At 42.4% G+C, this 21,508-nt stretch overlaps 1 protein-coding gene across 4 annotated transcripts in view; it reads left to right on the top strand.

Annotated features, from left to right (window-relative positions):
- CBFB (core-binding factor subunit beta) overlaps positions 1–21,508 on the top strand; it is a 64,394-nt gene that overhangs the window by 20,580 nt on the left and 22,306 nt on the right. For all 4 annotated transcript variants that reach the window (XM_089320212.1, XM_070062591.2, XM_051847191.3 and 1 more), the window contains one exon: positions 14,714–14,830. In XM_089320212.1, the coding sequence (XP_089176338.1) occupies positions 14,714–14,830 (117 nt within the window). The remainder of the gene's footprint in view (positions 1–14,713; positions 14,831–21,508) is intronic.

Here is a 21,508-nt window from a genome sequence, read left to right on the forward strand (position 1 = left end):
CAGTAACCAGGAGCTTCTTCTGGGTCTCCCATGTGAGTGTAGGGGCCCAAGGACTTGGGCCATCTGCTGCTGCTTTCTCAAGCCATAGCAGAGAGCTGGATCAGAAGAGGAGCAGCTGGGACTAGAACCAGAATTCATATGGGATGCCGGCGCTTCAGTCCAGGGCTTTAACCCACTGCGCCACAGCACCAGCCCCTCAAATAAACTTTAAAATTAAAAAAAAATTGTTTTTCTTAATGTCTTTACCCTTATACTTTATTCTAAGTTTGGCTTTGTTTAGAGTTTGAAGTTGTAGATTATTTTCAGTAAAAGATCTTATTTTATTGCATTGCTTTCACTGTTGCTGTTGAATCTGAAATTATTCTATATCTTGATCCATTGTTTATGACCAGTTTCTGCACTGTTGTAAGTCATGATCGTCACCACGTTTTGGTATTTATGATGTAATTTAGTGTAGGTCCACATTGATTCATGCTGGGTACTTTATGGTTCTTTTCAGTATGGCAGCTTATGTCCTTCATAAGGCAACATCCTTATATTTAATTCATTGCTTCTCTTTCTATATTTTCACTATTGTGTTTCTGGAACAGGTAATATTTGGATGTTGAGCTTCTAAGAACAATTCTGTTAGTTATCTTATTTTCTTTCTCTGCCTTTTGGTTTACCTTCCTGAAGATTTCCTCTGTTGTATCGTCAAAGCCTTTTATTGAGTTTTCATTTCTGCTGTTACAGATTTAGTTTAAACTAGAGCCCTTTTTTTTGTTGTTGTTCCTAAAATGTTTCTTCTTTGATAGAATTCTTTTCTTGTTTATAGGATTTAGGCTTTTTATCTGAGAGTATAACCCCTTACATAGCTACAGAGCAAACAAGGGAACTGCAAGTGAAGTATAAAAGTCAGAATTTATCTTGGCTCAGCTTTTTATTTAGGAAAAGAAAAATACAATAAAGCCAAATTAAATAAGTATGCAGAGATCACATTAGCAACATTGTAACATTTTATTTATTTCTAACAGACTTTTTTTTTTTTTAAGATTATTTATTTGAGAGGCAGAGTTACAGAGATAGAGGTCTTCCATCCACTGGTTCACTCCCTAAATGGCTGCAACAGCTGGAGCTGGACCTATCTGAAACCAGGAATAGGAGACGAGCTGCTTTCGGGTTCCATTGTGCAGGGGCTCTAGCACTTGGGCCCTCTTCCACTGCTTTCCCAGGCCGTTAGCAGGGAGCTGGATTGGAAGTGGAGCAGCTGGAATTCAAACCAGCACCTATAAGGGATGCCGGTATGCAGGCGGAAGCCTCACCTATGCCACAGTGCTAGCCCCTATTTTTATGTACTTACAGAAAAGGTCTTGTTTATTTTTGATGAAAATGAGTTTATTTAACACTCTATTTATTGAATCTGGGTTTATATGTACCCACATATATATAGTCTATAAATTTCCATATGTGTGCTCCATTTTCTATTTTCCGATTTCTCTTTTAAACTGTGAGAATCAGGGGGTGAATAACATTAAGTCACTATAGAAGAAGCTATTTTTACCCTTCCATGCAATCCAGTTATGATTCAGAGGCAGACAGGATTGAATGTAGTGATTATCTGGCAGTCAGGCAGCTGACTGTGCATTTATGGACAGAGAAGAGCGTGTGGCTAACAGAGGATGAGTCAGAACCAAGTGTCTTCTAAAGGAATCTGTTAAGTAGACTTCAGAAATGATTACAGCTAAACGCAGGGTACATGTTTCTTCAGTGGAATATCCTTTTCTTGGGTGCCCATGACCATCTAGTATTACTGCTTGCTTGTTGATTCATTGGTCTGTGACTAGGAACAATTGTTCCTGGTCAGGAGAAAAATGGCTCTTGCCATGGAAAAAAGATTATAAAACATAGGCAGAAATGTATGGTTAGGCAGTCAGTGTTTCTGTGATACTCTGTTATATAAATTTTGTTTACATTGACTTGTCAGTTTTTTACTGTTACCTGTGAAGAAGGTATTATTTAGCCTTGTTTTAATATGCAAAGAATCTGAAGCTTACAAGCAAAGTAAGTAATTTGAGACACACTGGATGGAGCTAGAATATGTCCCATGTTGCCTCCAGGTTAAGCATAGCGATGGTGTTCCTTTGGTTAAAAAAATAAATAAATAAATTACGTGAGTGGCCATGTTTGTAAATCATTGTGAAGGTACCACGAGTATTGATTTTAGGGTTACAAATAAATTTTGTAAGTTTTGAATAAATTTTAGTTAGTAGGTAAATTCATAGACACAATCTGCAAATAATGAGGATCATTTTTGTGTCGTTTTCACACATGGGCTAACTGGCATATTCCAATCGAGATTAAACAAAGCAATGCTCACCCTTGTTGTTTCAGCGCTCAAACTATAAATAAATGTCATTTTTGAGGTCTGTTTAAGGCCACATTTTCTACATTTTTGGGCTTTTTGTTGGTGATTTCTGTGTTTAAAATGGCCACCAAGTATAGTAGATTTGTTTTGTTTTTTTCATTTTATATTTTCATTTTATATTTTATAGTGTCCCATGGTTCACTCCTCAGATGGCTACAACAGCCAGGACTGGGACAGGTCAAAGCCAGCAGCCAGGAACTCCATCTAAGTCTCCCATGTGGGTGGCAGGGACTCAGGGACTCTGGTCATCATCTGCTGCCTTGCAGGAAGCTGAATGAGACGTGAAGCCAGGACTCGACTTAGGCTTTCCGAGGTGGAATGTGGGGTCCCAAGTAGCAACTTAAACCTCTGCGCCCAATGCCTGCCCCCAAGTGTAGCGTTGAAGTACTGTCTAGAGTTCCTGTGTGCAAGAAGGCAGGGATTGCCTTGTGTAAGAAGCACATAATTTGCAGATGCTCCCTCTACTCTAGGCATGAGTTCTCCGTCTGTTTACTTTGATTTCATTCTTAATGAATCAACAGTACATATTGAAGAAGGTATCTGAACAGAAACGCACAAGGTTGTAAACTTTTGAAGAAGATGTTGAGATGAAAGGAACCTATCTATTTTCTCTAGAAATGATGGTGTAGTATTTACTAATTCAGTGTTCACAGAGGTTTAATAGAATATAATGAATAGAATCTGTGTGGGGGTGGTGATTAATGACTTACCTTGCCTTGTATTTTATTATATGGCCTTTTCTTTTCTTTCTTTTTTTTTTTTTTTAATTTAACAGAGTTAGAGACAGAAACGTCTTCCTTCGGTTGCTTCACGCCCCCCCCCCCCAATGGCCGCCACAGCCGGCACTGCGCTGATCTGAAGCCAGGAGCTAGGTGCTCCCTCCTGCTCTCCCATGCGAGTGGCAGGGCCCAAGAACTTGGGCCATCCTCCACTGCCTTCTTGGGCCACAGCAGAGAGCTGGACTGGAAGAGGAGCGTCCCCTGTGGGTGCTAGTTCGAGTCACGGCTGCTCTACTTCTGATCCAGCTCTCTGCTGTGGCCTGGAAAAGCAGTAGAAGATGGCCCAAGTCCTTGGGTCCCTGCACCTGCATGGGAAGACCTGGCTCCTGGCTTCAGATCAGCTGAGCTCCAGCTGTGGCGGCCAATTGGGGAGTGAACCAGCAGATGGAAGACCTCTTTCTCTCTCTTTCTCTCTCTCTTTATCGCTTTCTCTCTCTCTTTATCTCTTTCTCTCTCTGTGTATCTCTGACTTTCAAATAAATAAATAAATCTTAAAAAAAAAAAGAAAAGAAAGAAAAGTGAAGCACCCAGGACTTGAACTGGCGCCCATATGGGATGCTAGCACTGCAGACAGCAGCTTTACCTGCTACACCACAGCGACAGCCCTGTCCTTTTTTATATACTAAGTATTTGTGTACTTGGTTTCATGTTTAGATTTTTCTTTCGTTCTTTTTCATTAAGTTATTAGGGACTGCCACAGCACTGTTGCACTGCTGATTGTGTTGTGATTGTTATGTCTCAGTGTTTGAGAAAGCAAAAACATACTCTTTCTTTAGTGTTTTCTTGGATGCTCTGATTCTTTCAAATGGACTGTAAACTTACTCAAATTCCAAGAAACATTGCTTTGAGATTGCATTGGAATTTGATAAAAATGTGGTTTACTTTGGAATAACTTGTCCTGTGTGGTCTTCTCATTCAAGGACATAACATCTTAGCTAGTTATTCAAACTTTTTTCTCTTTCAGAAATTTGGTATTTCCTTCATGTAGACCCCAGATTTATATTTAAAGACTGGCACTGTGGCACAGTGGGTTAAGCTGCAGCTTGCAGTGCTAGCATCCCTCATGGGTGCCAGTTCAAGTCCTGGCTGCTCCACCTCCAATCCAGCTCTTTGCTAATGTGCCTGGGAAAGCAGCAGAAGATGGCCCAAGTCCCTGGGCCCCTGTACCCAGGTGGGAGACTTCTATGAAATTCCTGGCACCTGGCTTCAGCCTATCTCTGGTTGCTGCATCCATTTGGGGAGTGAACCAGTGGATGGAAGATCTCTCTGTGTTTCTCCTTCTCTCTCCCTGTATCTGTTTCAAATAAGTAAATCTTTTTTTTTAAAGCTATATTTAATAGTTGGTACTTTCATGTTTAGGTTTTTCAGGACTGGTGTTGTGGCAAAGCAGGTAAAGTTTCCACCTGCCATCCCGGCTTGCTGGCATCCCATTTGGGTGCTTGTTCATGTCCCAGCTGCTCCACTTTCAGTCCAGCTGCTCCTTGTTAATGTCCTAAGAAAAGCAGGGAAGATGGCCCAAGTACCCCTGCCATTCATGTGGGAGACCCAGATGAAACCCCTGGCTTCAGCTTGGCCCAACTCTGGCCAATGGAAGATATCTCTCTCTGTCTCTCACTCTGACTTTCAAATAAATAAACAAATCTTCAAAAAAAAAGTTTTCCCCGTATATATATAGAGAGATCTTCATCCTCTGTTTAACTCCACAATGGCCAGGTCTTACCAAGTCTAAGCCAGGAAACAGGAGCTTCCTCCAGTCTCCCACATGAATGCAGGGGCCCAAGCGCTTGGGCCATCTTTCACTGCTGATTCCATAGGCATATTAGCAGGGAGCTGGATACAAAGTGGAGCGGCTAGGACTTGAATCAGTGCCTGTGTGGAATGTCGGCGTCACAGGCTTGGCTTACCCCGCATGCTGCAACATTGGCACCCCAGATGTTTTCTTGTCATATTTATGTGCAACTTTGTAGACCCTGTGATCATTGCAAGGAGGTTGCAAAACTGTTAAATCCAGCTTCCTCAAATTTTACGTTCAATGATACTCTCCCTAACTTTAAAGATTGAGTTCTACTTAAATTTAATTGGTGGTGTGGGGCCAGCGCTGTGGAGTAGCGGGCAAGGATGCCACCTGCAGTGCTGGCGTCCCACATGAACGCTGGTTCAAGTCCCGGCTGCTCCACTTCCGATCCAGCTCTCTTCTATGACCTGGGAGAGCAGTGAAAGATGGCCCAAGTGCTTGGGCCCCTGTATTCATGTGGGAGACTGGAGGAAGCTCCTGTCTCCTGGCTTCAGATCAGCGCAGCTCTGGCTGTTGGGCCATCTGGGGAGTGAACCAGTGGATGGAAGACCTCTTCCCCCCCACCCCCGCCTCTCTCTAACTCTGCCTTTAAAATAAATCTTAAAAAAAAAAAAGTAATTGGTGGGGCAGTGTTGCAGTGTAGCAGTTTAAGCCACCACCTGCAACACCCAGCATCCCATATGGTACTGATTGGAAGCCCAGCTTGTCAGGTTCCAGTCCAGCTCCCTGCTGGTGCCTCTGGGTAAGCAGCAGAAAATGGCCCAAGTGATTGGGCCCCTGCCACCCACGTGGGAGACCCAGATGGAGTTCCAGGCTTCTGGCTTCAGCCTGGCCCACCTCCAGCTGTTGAGGCCATTTGAGCAATGAACCAGCAGATGGAGGATCTTTCTTTCTGTCTCTCCCTCTCTCTGTAACTCTGTCTTTCAAATATATAAAATTATTTTTAAAAAAATAATTAAATGTCACTGGTGGATTACATTTAATTCTTACAGTTTAAATTTTTTAAATCAGTTTTTATTTATTTGAAAGAGAGGTCTCCCATTCACTAGTTTACTCCTCAGATGCCCACAACAGCCAAGGCTGTATCTGGCAGAAGCCAGAACCCTGGAACTCAGTCACAGTCTCCCATGTGGGTGGCAGGGACTCAAGCACTTGACGCATCACCTGCTGCCTTCCAGGTGTACATTAGTAGGAAGCTGGAATCAGAAGTGAAGCCAAGACTTGAATCCAGGTACCCGGATGTACAATATGGGTATCCCAAGTGGAGTTTTAGCCACTGCACCAAATACCTTCCAGTTCTTTTTTATGTATTCAACTCTTTACTAAGAACCTTAAGTTAATGAACAATGTTATTGTGTCTTGTTTTAGGTGGATGGTATAAATATTTTTCTTAGTTCATCTTATTTCCCTACTTCCCTTATAATCATATTGTGCACATAGCAAACAATTAATTTGTTGAGTAGGTGGATCTTTCCAAATGGAAATTATAGGGAAGCCACAAGGGAAAAAAATCTAAATTCTGTTTTCTGCTCTTCTATTAATCAGTTTTTTTGTTTTTTGTTTTTGTTTTTTGTTTTGACAGGCAGAGTGGACAGTGAGAGAGACAGAGAGAAAGGTCTTCCTTTTGCTGTTGGTTCACCATCCAATGGCCGCCGCAGCCGGCGCACTGTGCTGATCCGATGGCAGGAGCCAGGCACTTATCCTGGTCTCCCATGAGGTGCAGGGCCCAAGCACTTGGGCCATCCTCCACTGCACTCCCGGGCCACAGCAGAGAGCTGGCCCGGAAAAGGGGCAACCGGGACAGAATCCGGCACCCCTACCGGGACTAGAACCCAGTGTGCCAGCGCCGCAAGGCGGAGGATTAGCCTAGTGAGCCGTGGCGCCGGCCATTTAATCAGTATTTAAATATTTATTGAGATCCTAGAAGTTAATGATCATTCCCTCTGACTATTTTCCTAATACTTCAGTTTATAAACTAGAGGCACATGTGTTTACCATGAGACATGCATTATCCTTTCCAACTGAAAGATTTTTTTGAGGGTAAAGTGTCTATTTCTAGCATCCATCAGTAGCTTTTTTATTTTTAATTTTTTTGTTGTTGTTTTGTTTTTTAATTTGAAAGGTAGAACTAGAGACAGAGAGAAAGGTCTTCCATTCACTGGTTCACGTCTCAGGTGGCCGCAACAGTCAGAGTTGAGCTGATCCAAAGCAAGGAACCATGAGCTTTTCTGGGTCTCCCATACAAGTGCAAGGACCCAGGCACTTGGGCCATCTCCACTGTTTTCCCAGGCCATAATCAGAGCGCTAGAGGAGCAACCGGGACATGAACTAGAACCCGTTTGGGATGCCGGTGCCACAGGGGGAGGTTTCTCTAAACTTGGCTACAGGGGAGCTAGAAGCTCTGTTCTTTTTCTAAAAGTATAAAGCTTTGTGTTTTTAAAATGTATTTGTTTATTTGAGAGAGACAGAGCTTCCATCTGCTGGTTCACTCCCTACATGCCTACAAGGGCCAGAGCTGGACCAGGCCAAAGCCAGGAGCTGACAGCTCAATCCTAGTCTCCCATATGGGTAGCAGGGACCCAGCCACTTGCATTATCACCTCTTTCTGCCTCTTAGGGTACACATCAGCAGGAAGCCAATTGGAGGGAACCAGAACTCAAACATTCCTTTAGGGGATGTGGGCACCCTAACTGCCTGCCCAAATCTACAGTAACTATGTCTTAGCTACCTAGAACTTATCTTTAGAATCATTCAAAAAAGGGGACTCTTCCTGCTCTCCCTTTGTACCTTCGATTTCTGTCTGAGCTCAGTTACCCAGGAGCAGGAACCCTGGTCTTTTCTAAAATGTATAGTATTACAAGGAAAAGGCAGAGGAGGGTGTTGCTGCTCGTTCCGTATTTAGGTGTTCTTATAAAAGTGGTCTTCAGATCATCAAAGAAAGAACAGTTTATACAAGTTAAATGAGAAGGGCATAGGTTCTCTCTTACCCTTCCTCTGACGCTTAAATTTCAGAACACAGGGCTCTAATTTTTAGCTACATAAGAAGTCCGGGCCATTTTCCAAATGTAGGGTATTTGTAATATCTTTTTTTTTTTTAAGATTTCATTTATTTATTTGAGAGGTAGAGTTACAGACAGTGAAAGGGAGAGACAGAAAGATCTTCCATCCACTGGTTTTCTCCCTAATTGGCTGCAATGGTTGGAGCTGTGCCAATCAGGAGCTTCGTCTTGGTCTTCGACACGGGTGCAGGGGCCCAAAGACTTGGGCCATCTTCTGCTTTCCCAGGCCACAGCAGAGAGCTGGATTGGAAGAGGAGCAGCCGGGACTAGAACCAGCACCCATATGGGATGCCAGTGCCTCAGGCAAAGGATTAACCTACTGTGCCACTGCGCCGGCCCCTATTTATAATATCTTAAACTGTACTGGAAAGACCTTGTTGACTATGAGGGAAGGGGAAGGACGGAGGTAACTGTCAAAATTAAATCCATTTTGCTTTGTATATCCCTTTGAGAATCTAATGAAAGCAGTGGGCCTCCTTAGAAAAATGCATATGACCTCAGACTTAGAGCATTTTTACATGGTATTTCAGCAAGTTTCTGCGCTTCTTGAAACTTCATCTGTAAACCCAAACCCCTCCAGGTCTCCTGTACTCCACATTGAGTACTCTTGCTATATAGTAGCTATGCTAAAGGATAAGTGACCTCAGATCCTGCAGGATACTTGGGCTATTTAATGCTGACGAGAAGAACCAGACTTTACTCAGGAACCTGTAACCTGTGCTTTAGCTGCTGGGCTGGTCGCAGGCTTCACAGGCTTGCTTATTACCTCACTCGCTGTTCACAGCCTTCTCTGATAGGTTCTTTGCTTCTGCCCAACATCTAAAAGTTGAACTTCCAAGTTCTTCCTGAATACCCTCTTTTTTTCTACTTCTTGAAAAGCCGCCTTTTCCACCAGATTTAATACCAGAATATTGCTGCTAGATTGATGGCGTCAAGCTAGATGTCTTTTCAGAATGCTGGATTCCTATATGCAGCTTGCTACTCAGGATCTCCCTTTGAATGTCTCATATATGTAACAGATAAAAATTGTTGCAAAACCATTTTTTTGTGACAGCTTCATTGAGAATTCACATGCTTTAAAATTTACTCTGAAAAAGTACCCTTCAGTGATTTTCCATATATTCTGAGTTGTACCGACTCTCACACTTTGTAATTCCAAAGCATTTTTTAAAAAGATTTATTTATTTACTTGAGAGGCAGAGTTACAGACGGGAAGAGAGAGAGAGAGGTCTTCCATCTGCTGGTTCACTCCCCAAATGGCCACAATGGCAGGAGCTGGGCCGATCCAAAGCCAGGAGTCAGGAGCTTCTTCTGAGTCTTCCACGTGGGGCCTAAGCACTTGGGCCATCCTCTACTGCTTTCCCAGGCCATCAGTAGGGACTCTAACTGGTGCCCATGTGGGATGCCAGCACTGCAGGCAGATGGCCATGCCACAGCATTTTGTTTTTCATTCTAAAAAGAAATCTCATATCTATCAGCACCCACTCCCTCCTTCCGTTTGCCTTTCCCTTGCAGCCCTTGGCCCTCTTGATTTGCATATTCTTGACATTTAATCTAATAGGTGGCCTTTTTCTTAGTATTATGTTTTCAGGGTTCGTCCATGTTGTTGTGTGCATCAAGGCTTTATTTATTTTATGAACAAATAATATTCCATTGTAAACATGTTTTTGCCAAAGCTCTACTGCTTGAACGATAGGGAATATAAAGCTACAGAAATGAAAATAAAGTGATAATCCCGTGTAACTTGGATTTAGAACTTGAGTTGGTAAAAAATTGTGTTCCATTTATACCTTTTCCATAAACACAAAATGTGAGCCTGTAGTCACTTGTAATCTGCAACATCTCAGACACATTGTGACATTTACTTTTGGAAAGGTAAGTTTTTTTGTTTTTATGTCTGATTAGCTGCATCTGTGTATTTGTTTTAAAGGCTTTGTAGAAACCATTCTTAAATGTTTCATTATTTTATGACAATGAGTTTATTCGTAGGTCATATTCTAATAAATTTTCTTTGCAAAGTTTGAAATAAGGCATCATTTTCAGTGAAAAATGTCTTTGTGTTTAAATGACATTATTGAATTACAGTATAAAATGGCAAACTGTTAAGAGACAAAATTTTATTTTCTTCATGTTTTGAGGTTTGGTATTCATGAATGCATAAAAGCATCAAACATTTACTTTGAAGATCTACACATAAAACTATTTATTTGAATATGGACATCTGAATAAATCATCAAGATCATCTAAATACTATTTCTAATTATGATTTCAGACATTAGTCTTGATTAAGTACTGCAGCCGTTTTTTGAAGCCATTTAGGGATTTCCCAGAACAGATCAGTGGTTTTCTTTGTCCAGAGGAAACATTTTTAACAAAGTAATAAATGGACTTCTAAAAAATTTAGTAATTTCAGAGGGAAAATATTCTTCATTATTGACATTAATGTGAATAAGCTAAGAGATTATAGAATCTTCAGTTCTAAAAGATGATGAAGAATATAAAATCTGAACTTGGATGAAACTGACCTTTCTCTGCTATTAGATGAAGAGGATTGTCTTCATGACTAATGTAAGAATTTAAAGTAATGAGGCACATTGATAAGTGAAACGTTGCAGCCCTAAGTGTGTTCTGCTCCCTGTCACGGACAGAAGGGATGGGCAGAAATCTTTGTTAGGGATGTGGTGCGTCAGTGTGTACTGGTGTGAAGTGTAGAGGAGTGTTGTTTTAGGTTTTGTGAGGTGATGAGCTGATATGGTCACTTGTTTGAGTCGATGCACATTGGTGGAGTTTTAAATTCGCAGTGTAGAAGGGAATGAGCACTTATCAGAACAGAAGGAAATGTGGTTAAACGGTTTCGGCTCTCATTGCAGCCTATTTCCCTTGGTCCAAATGGGAGGAGAAATGGAACCTTAGGGTTTAGGGTTTTTTTCCAATATTAGCAAAAATTTGTTCAACATGGTTGATTGAAGCCCTTAGCAAACATTTGTGTGTAGTAGCGAAGGAGAGTGACATAATGTGTACTAGGAAGGCATCACTCCTCTGGGTTTATTAGCATCTCAGTAATAATTTTTCTAGCATGTTTATAATTAGCAGTCACTTATTCAGCATCCCTAAAAACAAGGGTCTTAGACACTTTTTGAAGAAACTACTGAATTGAATAAACCAAAAAATGAGGCTTCCTGCTTTTTCCTCAAAATGAGAAACTGTTACTGATTCTATATAATTATATAAGTAATAAAGACAGTTTTCGACTCACAAAGCACCAGGATTATCCAAAGAAAATATATTTGGTATATATAAATGAAAAACCTCATTTATTTATAAAGATGGATCTGATAATGGTGTTTTGAAAACTCATTGATGTACTGCATGTGTCCTCTGCATTTTAAAAGTCTTGTTCAAAGCAGGTGATAAAATAAGTATGCTGATTTTTTATTCAGAAATTCATACTTGAAGTAGAGAAAACCTACAATGTTTTAAAAAGTAATTGTTAAGGGGCCAGCCCCATGGTGCAGTGGGTTAATCCTCTGCCTGGGACGCCAGCATCCACATGGATGCCAGTTCTAGTCCCGGCTGCTCCTCTTCCAATCCATTTCTATGCTGTGGCCTGGGAAAGCAGTAGAAGATGGCCCAAGTGCTTGGGCCTCTGCACCCGCATGGGAGACCAGGAAGAAGCACTTGGCTCCTGGGTTTAGATCAGCACAGCTCCAGCCATTGCGGCCATCTGAGGAATGAACCAATGGAAGGAAGACCTTTCTCTCTGTCTCTCCTTCGTACTGTCTGTAACTCTACCTCTCAAATAAATAAATAAAAAATTTTTAAAAAATAAAAGTAACTGTTAAGTTAGTGTCATGTTAGGGCAGAGATTTTACGATCTTTAATCTCTCATGTTTTTTATCTGTATTACAAGAAAATATTCACCTCAAGATGATAGCATAGCATCATCCTACCTAGATAAATTTTTAGTTACTCCTGAGGACAGTTACTTTTGGACACAATCTGAGGACTAATTTAGTAATTGAAAATCATCTTAGTTTGGGGATCAACTCTAGGGTTGTTACTTACTTAAAGAATGGTGGAGATTGGAGGGGCGTTTGACCAGGCAGTTCACATGCCAGTTAAGACACATGCAGTTCCGGAGAACCTGTATTCAAGTCCCAGTTACACTTTCATTTCCAGCTTCCTGCTGGTGCACTTCCTGGGAGTCAGCAAGTGATAGGTAGCTCACGTAGTTGAGTCCCTGCCACCCAAGTGGAGACCTGGATTGAGTTCCTCACTACAGTTTTGGCCCAGCCTCTACGGTTACAGGTATTTGGAGAGTAAACCAGTAGATAAGAACTCTGTGTGAATGTTTATGTGTCTGTTTCTGAAAGAAAAGAAAGAATTGGTAAGCAAATTGTGGGGTTTTTTGGTAGAAGAAAAGTTAATGCAATTGTAAAACTTAAATTCCAAAAAGTAAGGCTATAGGAGTTTTCTAATACAGCTAATGGTTTACCAGAACGATACTTTCATTTCAGCAGTTTTGACAGTCTTTCTAAAATTTATTGGTACTTTCTAAACCTCAGTGCATAAAATACAGTGAACATACTGAATTTTCAGTAACTTGAGATATTGCAGCATGCTGTAATACTCCTTTTAATTTTTATTTACTTGAAAGTCAGAGAGAGCTCTCAATCCTTGGTTAAGTCCCAAAATGCATGCAAAAACTAGGGTTGGGCCAGGCAGAAGCCAGGAGCTAGGAACTCAGTGCAGATTTCCCACATGGGTGGCAGGAACCCAGTTATTGAGCATCACTTGTTGCCTTCTAGGGTGCCCATGAGCAGGAAGCTAGAACAGAGCTGGGGCTTGTGCCCAGGCACTGCATTATGAGATACCAGGTGTCTTAAATGGCATCTTAACCACCAAACCCCCACCCCAGGATACTCGTTTTAGATATTTCTCTAATGTACAAGCTATTTAAATTATCTTTTATATGAGAGAGAATTTCATAGAAAATTTTCATATCTTTTGAAATATTTATTACATGTTAATTGATTTTCTTAATCTGTAGTACTTAAGTTCAACAGTAAGTGGAAGTAACTATTTTGAATTAACATCAGGTTCTTTTTTTTTTTAAGGTTTATGAAAGTCAGAGTTACACAGAGAGAGGAGAGGCTGCGAGAGAGAGAGGGAGAGGGAGAGAGATCTTTCATCCGATGGTTCACTCCCCAAATGGCCGCAACGGCCGGAGCTGTGCCGATCTGAAGCCAGGAGCCAGGAGCTTCCTCCAGGTCTCCATTTGGGTGCAGGAGCCCAAGGACTTGGACCATCCTCCAGTGCTTTCCCAAGCCAGAGCAGAGAGCTGGACAGGAAGTGGAGCAGCCAGGTCTCGAATGGGTGCCCATATGGGATGCCGGCGCTTCAGGCCAGGGCGTTAACCCACTGCACCACAGCGCCAGCCCGTGAATTAGCATCAGTTTCTAAAGATATGATTGTTAACTACAGCCATATCCTGTAATCCAAAAACTTTTTTTTAACATTTATTTTATTTATTTGAAAGATAGAATAACAGAGAAAGAGGTCTTCCATCTGCTGGTTCACTCCTCAGATAGCTATAACGGCCTGAATAGGGAGGGCCAGGCCAAAGCCAGGAGCCTGGAACTCCCATCTGGATCTCCCACGTGGGTGGCACGGGTACTTGGAACTATCTTCCACTGCCTTCCTTGGCACATTAGCAGGGATGCAGAGCACCTGGGACTTGAATAGGAACCCCTGAATGGGATACCAGTGTTTCGGGTGGTGGTTTAACCCGCTGCGCCATGTCGATGGCCCCCTAAAACTTTCAAGTTATATTTAAAAGACTGGGAAATAGCTTGAATTAAAATCTGTATGAAGTATAGCAGGAGTGCTGATTCAAGTCCCAGGTACTCCATTTCTGATACAGGTCCCTTGCTAATGGTGCCTAGGAAGCAGTGAATGATGGCTCAGGTACCCGAATCCCTGCCATCCGGGTGGGAAGTCCAGGTAGGGCTCCTGGCTTTTTGCCTGGCCCAGCCCTTGCTGTTGTGGCTGTTTGGAGACTGAACCAGCAGATGGAATATCTCTCTCTGTCTCTCTCTAACTCTGCCATTCAAACAAACAAATCTTTTTTTAAAAAGAGGGGTGGGGTGGATAGGTGGGTGTTGTGGTGTAGCAGGGGTTAAGCTGTTGCTTGGGATGCCCACATTCCAGATCCGAGTGCCAGTTCCAGTCCTTGCCGCTTCCAATCCAGCTTCCTGCTAGTGTATCCTGGAAGGTAGCAGATGATGACCCAGTAATTGAGTTGCTGCACTCAGCATGGGAGACCCAGATGGGATTCCTGGCTTTGGCCTGGCCCAGACCTGCTGATGTTGCCATTGAGGGAATGAACCAGTGGATGGAAAATCTCTCTCTGTCTCTCACTCTCTGACACTCAAATAAATAAATAAAACTTTTTTTTTAAATGAAAATAATTTGGAAAAAAAAATCATAACCAGAAATAAAACACTAAGAACTAGATTAACAATCTTTAGAGCATGGTCAGAGGCTATAGTGTTTATATATACTTTTTGGTAATTCTTAATTTTTCTTTTTAAGAAACATGTAGGGTTTAAGTCATCCTTTGATTTTCTTGCGTATGGTGTGTTTTCGGTGGTTTTCATCCTTTTTTCTGTCTTAGGTATACTTGAAGGCTCCTATGATTCTGAATGGAGTCTGTGTCATCTGGAAAGGCTGGATTGACCTTCAGAGACTGGATGGGATGGGCTGCCTGGAGTTTGATGAGGAGCGAGCCCAGGTAGGGCAACTTGAGGCTTTTTTGAACATGGTCCCTTTGCCCCTTAATCTTGCCTTTGCTAGGAATCTGTTTAAGAGTTAAGTATAGAAAGTATTATGTTCAAATAATATTGAAAATCCTAAAGACATTAAGCTGCAAATCCTGGGCCTGATTTTGAGTTTTTCCTATAAGTGGTTTCTAAATTTCATTGGTACCCTGCTCAGGGGGGACTTCAAATTCCCATAAATGGTTCTTTCCAATATTTGTTCTTTAGCTTTTATAACATTATGTGAGGGGGTCAGAATAAAAGGTAGGAGCATTACTTTTTGGAATGCCTGAGTGTGGCGCTCAGCAAATCCTTCCCCAAAAAGCAAGGATGAAACTGAATTGGGAACAGACGAGACACCCATTTAAGGTCTCTGGAAATCAGAAGACATAAATTGAGAAGCATTTATTCAGAGAAAGATTTTAGTAAGACCAGTGATAGTTTATGGCATTTTAGTCAGGAGCTGCTCTTACCTCTCCCCAGCTCTGTAATCCTTAAATTCTACCCTGGGCAGACAGGGCAAGCCGTAAGGATTGGCTGTCAGAGAGAGCTGATTGGTATTTATTTATTTATTTATTTATTGACAGGCAGAGTTAGAGACAGAGAGAAAGGTCTTCTTTCCGTTGGTTCACCCCCCAAATGGCTGCTACGGCTGGCGCACTGCACCGCTCCGAAACCAGGAGCCAGGTACTTCCTCCTGGTCTCCCATGTGGGTGCAGGGCCCAAGCACTTGAGCCGTCCTCCACTGCCTTTCGGACCACAGCAGAGAGCTGGGCTGGAAGAGGAGCAACCGGGCAGAACCGGCTCCCCAACCGGGACTAGAACCCGGAGTGCCGGCACCACAGGCGGAGAATTAGCCTAGTTTGCTGCAGCACCGGCCAGCTGATTTATTTAAAGCAGATCCTAGAAAAAATTCATGCCCAGGGATGTCGTTGAAAACAGCTAAGGACTCATTGGCAAACAGGATGGCAAAACTATTGGTGCAGGAAGCTAATGAAATGGAGATTTATCAAGGAGCCCCAGGGAGAGAGAACTAAAGTGAGGTCTACTAAGATCACATCCATGTGGTCTGGAACGCCATGTGCATGTGCAAAACTACACTTGTTGTGAAGAAGACACAGAATTCTCTTGCACACTACTAATCCCTGACTGGATTGAGGGCAGACTGATAACCTGCTGAACTTTGAAGCATCACACACACAGATTGAATGGCAAGCAATGGAATCCTGCTGGCTCAAGGTGTTAAGCAAAATCTCTCACAAATCACTGGCTAACAGCTAGGCTATGCTGACCTAGAAGTAGCCTCCCAAAAAGACTTAGAAAACAAATTAAGCAGTGAATTCAGAGGCTATCCACCGCTGGAGAAAAGAGACTACAGAATAAGTTAGGAAAGTAACTAAACAAGTATCACCAACAGGGGTCAGAATGCAGAGTTCTTCCAGTCATGAGACACAAATCAAAATGTGTGACTCCTATATGGAGGAAAATTGTCAAAGGAAAAGGAAACTATCTTTGCATTTGTGACACGTCAAATAGTTACTCTAAACATGCTGGAAGAAGTGAAGGAAAATTCTTTGCTTAAAAACCAAAGGGGGAAAATAAAACCAAAGGAAATTATGATATCACTCATCAAATAGAGAATATCAGTGAAGAGTTCATTGATAAAAAAAGAATCAAATACAAATTTTAGAATTGAAAAGTACAATAATTGAAAAATTTATAGCAACAGATGTGAGCTGATAGAGGAAAGAATCTGTAAACTTGAAGAGATAACCAATCTGAAGAATAGACAGAATAAAATGAACAAGTTCTTGGAGATCGTGGGATATCAGCATTCATACTACTATATATATATTTTTTTAATTTTTATTTATTTATTTGAGAAGTAGAGTTACAGACAGTGAGAGGGAGAGACAGAGAAGAAAGGTCTTCCTTCCATTGGTTCACTCCCCAACTGGCCGCAACGGTTGGAGCTTCGCCAGTCCATAAGCCAGGAGCCAGGTGCTTCTTCCTGGTCTCCCATGTGGGTTCAGGGGCCCGAAGACTTGGGCCATCTTCTGCTTTCCCAGGCCATAGCAGAGAGCTGGATTGGAAGAGGAGCAGCTGGGACTAGAACCGATGCCCATATGGGATGCCGGTGCCGCAGGTGATGGATTAACCTGTGCCACAGCACCAGCCCCATATTTTATTTTATTTGAAGGAGTTACAGAGGAGGGGGGAGAAAGATCTTCATTTGCTCATTCAATCACCAGGTGGCCATAACGGCTGGGGAATGGGCCAGGCCAAAGCCAGGAGCCAGGAGCTTCATCCAGGTCTCCCACTGGGTGTCGGGCCCAAGTGCTTGAGCTGTTTTCCACTCCTTTTCCAAGGCATTACCAGGGAGCTGGATAGGAAGTGGAGCAACTGAAACATGAACTGGCGCCCATATGGGATGCTTGTGTTCGGGTGGTAGCTTTACCCGCTGTGCCACATCACTGGTCCTTGGGATGACTTCTTCTTTTTTTTTTTTTTTTTTTAAGATTTATTTATTTATTTGAAAGGCAGAGTTACAGAGAGGCGGAAGCAGAGAGAGAGAGAGAGGTCTTCCACCTGCTGGTTCAATCCCCAGATGGCTGCAAGGGCTGGAGCTGGACCTATCTGAAGTCAGGAGCCAGGGACTTCTTCCAGGTCTCTCGTGTGGGTGCAGGGGCCCAAGGTCTTGGATCATCTTCTGCTTTCCCAGGCCATGGCAGAGAGCTGGATCAGAAGTGGAGTACCTGGGACTCGAACTGGCAACCATATGTGTTGCAGGCACTTCAGGCCAAGGTGTTAACCTGCTGCGCCACACAGCACCAGCCCCTGGATTGACTTCTAAAACTAAAGTATTAAGGGGCCAGCATTATGGCACAGCAGGGACCCAACTGGCCTATTGATCTGGGACTTCCAGCCTCCAGAACTGTGAGAAAATTTCTGTTGTTTAAGCCACCCAGTGTGTGGTATTTTATATGGCAGCCTAAGCAGACTGGAACCACCTGTCTGATGCTGGCAAGTTATTGCATCTCTGAGCCTCAGATTTCTCCTTCATAAAACAGGGTTAATCCTACTCACAGGTCTGGGCATTCGGTGCAGCAGTTGAGATGCCACTTGGGACTCCCACATCTCTCATCAGAGATTAAGTCCCAGCTCTACTTTCTGTCCGGCTTCTGTTAATGCATACCCTGGGAGACAACAGATGATGGCTCAAATGCTTGAGTCCCTGCCACCTATGTGGGAGACTCAGATTGAATTCCAAGATCCTGAAAAACCTATTTTTGGCCTGGCCCAGCTCTGGGTGTTGGGGACATTTGAGGAGTGAATCAGTACGTCTCTTCTAGGTCTCCCACGTGGGAGGAGGAGCCCAGAAACTTGGGCCATCTTCCGTGGCTTTCCCAGCGCATTAGCAGGGAGCAGCATTGTAAGTGGAGCAGCCAGGACTCAAATTGGCTCCCATATGGGCTGCCAGTGCTGCAGACCATGGCTTAACCTGCTATGCCACAGCATGGGCCTTCTAAATAGAATTTTTAAAAAAGAATGTTAGCCGGGCTGGCACCATGGTGGTTAATCCTCTGCCTGCGGTACCAGCATCCCATGTGGGTGCTGGGTTCTGGTCCTGGTTGCTCTTCTTCCAGTCCAGTTCTCTCTGCTGTGGCCCGGGAGGGCAGTGGAGGATGGCCCGAGTGCTTGGGCCCCTGCACCCGCATGGGAGACCAGGAGGAGGCACCTGGCTCCTGGCTTCGGATTGGTGCAGCGCTGGCCATAGCGGCCATTTGTGGGGTAAACCAATGGAAGGAAGACCTTTCTCTCTGTCTATAACTCTACCTGTCAAATAAAAAAATAAAATAAAATAAAATAAAAAGAATGTTAGCCAGAAAATTGTGGGTGATTGAGGTAGCATGGAGTACCTGGCATGCAGTACAGTTCTGAAATGAAGACTCTTGATTTTGTTACTGTGTGCACTTGAGCATTTTATATTTATGGTTTCTATTGTTCTCAAGAGATACTAATGTCTTTCTCGTGTAGTAATGTATAATTTTGAAGAACATGAATCAATCCGCTTTCATTGGAGATATTTGTGCTGGAATGGGCCTCATCTCACTCTGGGAGTGAGCTTGGCTGGCGTCCCCACTTCTGTGTCCCAACACATCTGTCTCTGCTGATCACACAGGCAGAAGTAACTCTGCTGAATGAATCAAAGGGTTTTTTAAATTTACCTGAACTCATAGTTAATGTTATATCAGTGATAACAGAGTATATAGTTGTCCCTCTACATCTGTGGGTTCAGCCAACCATGTATTGAAAATATTAGAAATAAAATTGTATATGCTGAGCATCTACAGAGTTTTTTCCTTGTTCCTAAACAACTATTTATATAGCGTTTCTATTGTATATTATAAGTAATGTAGAGGTGATTTAAAGTATACAGGAGGATGTGTGTGAGTTATGCAAATATTGTGTCATTTTATAAAAGGTACTTGAGTATCCACAGATTCTGACATCCCTGGTGAGTTCTAAAATCAGTCTCCTTTGGATACCAATAGTTGACTATAATTTGATGTAGAATTTGAGTGATCATATTATTGCCTTGAAACATCTCTAAGTAAAAGGTGGTGTTGAAAAAACTAAAATCATGTAATATTTTGACCTTCACAGTTACTGACTTACAAATTGGTTTTATTATATAGCTAGTCCTAGAAGAATAGTTTCATTCAAAAATAAGATTTTCTAAGAAACTTAAAATAACATTTGTGTACATTAAATGCATCTTTATATTAATCTAAACATTAAGGTAATATGCAGAATAGTTAGTCTTGATGCTTATTCATGTACTTTATTAGTTTCTTACCCATGTTTATATCTATTATTTTTCTTATATTTCTCTGAAGGTTGTATATTTTTTCAATATGCTCTTATTTTTTCTTTACATAAAAAATTCTTTTTATAAAAGATCTATTTATTTATTTGAAAAGCAGAGTTAGAAGAGAAGAGAGAGAGATCTTCCATCCACTGGTTTACTTTTTTTTTTTTTTTTTTTTTTGACAGAGTTAGAAAGAGAGAAAGGTCTCTGCAGTGCTAACATCCCATATGGCTCTGGTTTCAGTCCTGGCTGCTGCACTTCCTATCCCATTCTCTGCTAATATGCCTAGGAAATCAGAGGAGATGGCTCCAGTCTCTGGACCCCTGCACCTACATGTGAGAAGAAGCTCCTGACTCCTGGCTTTGGTCTGGCCTAGCCCTGATTTTTGCGGCCATTTGGGGGTGAACCAGCAGATGGAAGATCTCTCTCTCTCTAATTTTACTTTTCAAATTAATTAATCTTGAAAAAGATTCTAGGGCCGGTGCTTTGGCTCACTTGGTTAATCCTCTGCCTGCAGCGCCGGCATCCCATGTGGGCGCCGAGTTCTAGTCCTGGTTGCTCCTCTTCCAGTCCAGCTCTCTGCTGTGGCGTGGGAAGGCAGTGGAGGATGGCCCAAGTGCTTGGGCCCTGCACCCGCATGGGAGACCAGGAAGAAGCACATGTCTCCTGGCAAGAAAGATTTTAGGGGCCAGCGCTGTGGCATAGCAGATGAAGCTGCTGCTGGCAGTGCCAACACCACATATGGGCACTAATTCGAGTCCCAGCTGCTCTATTTCTGATCTAGCTCTCTACTGTGGCCTGGGAATGCAGTAGAATATGGCCCAAGTGCCTGGATCCTTGCACCTGCATGAAAAACCTGGAAGAAGTACTTTTTGTATGTGTAATGAATAAAGTTTTTTTTTTTTTTTTTAAGATTTATTTATTTGAAAGAGTTGCACAGAGAGAGAAGGAGAGGCAGAGAGAAAGAGAGAGAGAGTCTTCCATCTGCTGGTTCACTCCCCAACTGGCTGCAATGGCCAGAACTGCGCTGACCCAAAGCCAGGAGCCAAGGGCTTCTTCTGGGTCTCCCACACGGATACAGGAGCCAAGCACTTGGGCTATCTTCTAGTGTTTTCCCAGGCCATAGCAGAGAGCTGGATGGGAAGTGGAGTAGCTGGGACTCAAACCAGCGCCCATATGGGATGCCAGCCCTGCAGGCAGTGGCTTTACCTGTTATTCCACAGGGCCGGCCCAATAAATAGTTTTGAAAGTTCTTCAAACAAAAGATATTTCTGAGTACAATTATAGAAACAAATTGTTAACTGGTTGTATTTTCATCTTTTTATTTTTTCCTTTGTAAGTATACATTTCAATGCATTCTTTACACTCTTGGTTTTCAGTAATTGTAGTACTCCACAAGCTTGAAAAACTGAATATTTTAATCAGAGTTTGCAGTTTAATATTTTGATGATAAAAAGGGCCACAAATTTGATTAACAAGTAAATGTAGTTCAAAATGTACAGTTGGCAAGCAACTAATTTTGAACAAAATGTAATGATGAAAACTGATTTACCAAAAAAGACAACATCATTGTAAAAGTTCTTGGCTTTGCTGTGGGTCCGTATAAGAGCCAATCATATTATCTTCATTGTACTTCTATTGAAATTTTTTTTATTTCTTTGAGAGACAGACCTCCCATCCGCTGGTTCTCCCCCTCAAATGCCTGCAGTGGCCAGGGGACCAAAGCTGGAATCCAGGAACTCAGTCCAGGTCTCCCATATGGAAGACTGTTTGAGCCATC

The sequence above is a fragment of the Oryctolagus cuniculus genome, chromosome 18, assembly GCF_051225735.1.
Source record: "Oryctolagus cuniculus isolate XC-2025 breed Fujian yellow rabbit chromosome 18, ASM5122573v1, whole genome shotgun sequence".
NCBI classification, from domain to species: domain Eukaryota; kingdom Metazoa; phylum Chordata; class Mammalia; order Lagomorpha; family Leporidae; genus Oryctolagus; species Oryctolagus cuniculus.